We start from the raw sequence: 1,682 nt of genomic DNA, 5'->3' as shown, positions 1-1,682 counted from the left end.
AAAGGTACGGGGTTGCTCCGACCGACATGCGCACAGTAGTGCGATACCCCAACAATGCAAAATGCAACTTTTCATGCCACTTCCTGGAACTTTGAATCATTTTTCTCAAAATCTTTTTGATGTTCTTATTTGCTGCTTCAACGGCAACGTTGGCTTTGGGACGGTAAGGAGTAGAGTTCCGATGTGTTATCTTGAACTGTTCGCATATCTTTCTCATCAAATGACTATTCAAATTTGCAGCATTATTCGTAATGATAGTTGCATGAATACCAAAACGGCAGATGAGGTTAGAGTGCACGAAGTCTACCATAGCTTTCTTGGTGACAGATTTGAGAGTAATTGCTTCAACCCACTTCGTGAAATAGTCGATGGTGACCAATATGAATCTATGCCCATTTGAGGCTTTTGGCTCGAGTGGCCCAATGACATCCATGCCCAGGCGACGAATGGCCAAGGTGCTGACATGGCATGCAGTTCTGTGGGTGGTGCATGAATCAAATCCCCGTGCACCTGACACTGATGACATTTCCGAACAAAACTAAAGCAGTCTTTTTCCATGGTAATCCAGTAATAACCCGCTCGAAGGATTTTCTTTGCCAAAACATACCCGTTCATGTGGGGTCCGCACACTCCTGCGTGCACTTCGTAAATGATTCTTCTGGATTCTTCGGCGTCAACACATCTTAACAAGTTGAGGTCCGGGGTCCTTTTGTATAAGACATCACCACTCAAAAAGAAACCACTTGCCTGCCGTCTAATGGTTATCTTTTGGTCTCCGCTGGCTTGCTCAGGGTATTCTTTAGTTTACAGAAATCTCTTGATTTCATGATACCATGGCTGAATATTTGGTTCTGCCTCAACCGTATTGCAGTAACCACGTCTTTCCCGGATTTGGATTTCCAAAGGATCAATGTAGGCATTGCCTGGGTATGGCAGCATCGAGGCCAAAGTAGCAAGTGCATCGGCTAATTCATTGTGACAATGAGGGATGTACCTGAATTCTATTGACTTGAATCGCTTGCCAAGATATTCCACATGTTGACTATAAGGAATAAGCTTGACATTTCGGGTTTCCCATTCTCCTTGAGCTTGTCGGATAATTAAATCCGAGTCACCCATGATTAACAATTCTTCGACATCTTGGTCGATTGCCATGTTCATACCCATAATGCAGGCTTCATACTCGGCGGTATTGTTTGTGCAGAAAAACCGAAGCCGGGCTATGGCTGGATAATGCTGGCCTGTGGGTGAGATCAAGATTGCCCCAATTCCAACACCTTTTGTGTTTACCGCTTCATCAAAGAACATTTTCCAAGCATGGGTGTCTTTAGATATTGCTTCAACTGAATTCACCTCTTCATCTGGGAAGTAAGTGCTCAAAGGTTGGTATTCATCATCAACCGGGTTCTCAGCCAAATGATCTGCTAACTCCTGGGCTTTTATTGTCGTGCGAGTGACGTAGACTATGTCAAAATCCGTGAGCAAGATCTTCCACTTTGCTAATCTCCCAGTGGGCATTGGTTTCTGAAATATGTATTTTAAAGGATCCAACCTGGTTATGAGGTAAGTGGTGTAAGCTTGCAAATAATGCCTTAGCTTCTGAGCGACCCATGTTAAAGCACATAAAGTTCTTTCCAATAGAGTGTACTTGGCTTCATAACTGGTAAACTTCTCAGCTAGTA

General features: G+C 43.7%; 1 protein-coding gene across 1 annotated transcript; it reads right to left on the bottom strand.

Moving 5' to 3' along the window:
• Positions 1 to 804: 804 nt before the first annotated feature.
• On the bottom strand, positions 805 to 1,119 carry LOC138875888 (uncharacterized). Its single transcript, XM_070154763.1, has one exon. The coding sequence runs from the start codon at positions 1,117 to 1,119 to the stop codon at positions 805 to 807; it is 315 nt and encodes a 104-aa protein (XP_070010864.1).
• Between the last annotated feature and the right edge of the window lie 563 nt (positions 1,120 to 1,682).

The sequence above is a fragment of the Nicotiana sylvestris genome, chromosome 8, assembly GCF_000393655.2.
Source record: "Nicotiana sylvestris chromosome 8, ASM39365v2, whole genome shotgun sequence".
In the NCBI taxonomy this organism is placed as follows: domain Eukaryota; kingdom Viridiplantae; phylum Streptophyta; class Magnoliopsida; order Solanales; family Solanaceae; genus Nicotiana; species Nicotiana sylvestris.
The sequence above is the reverse complement of the archived record's forward strand: the minus strand, read 5'-3'. Positions and strand labels throughout refer to the sequence as shown.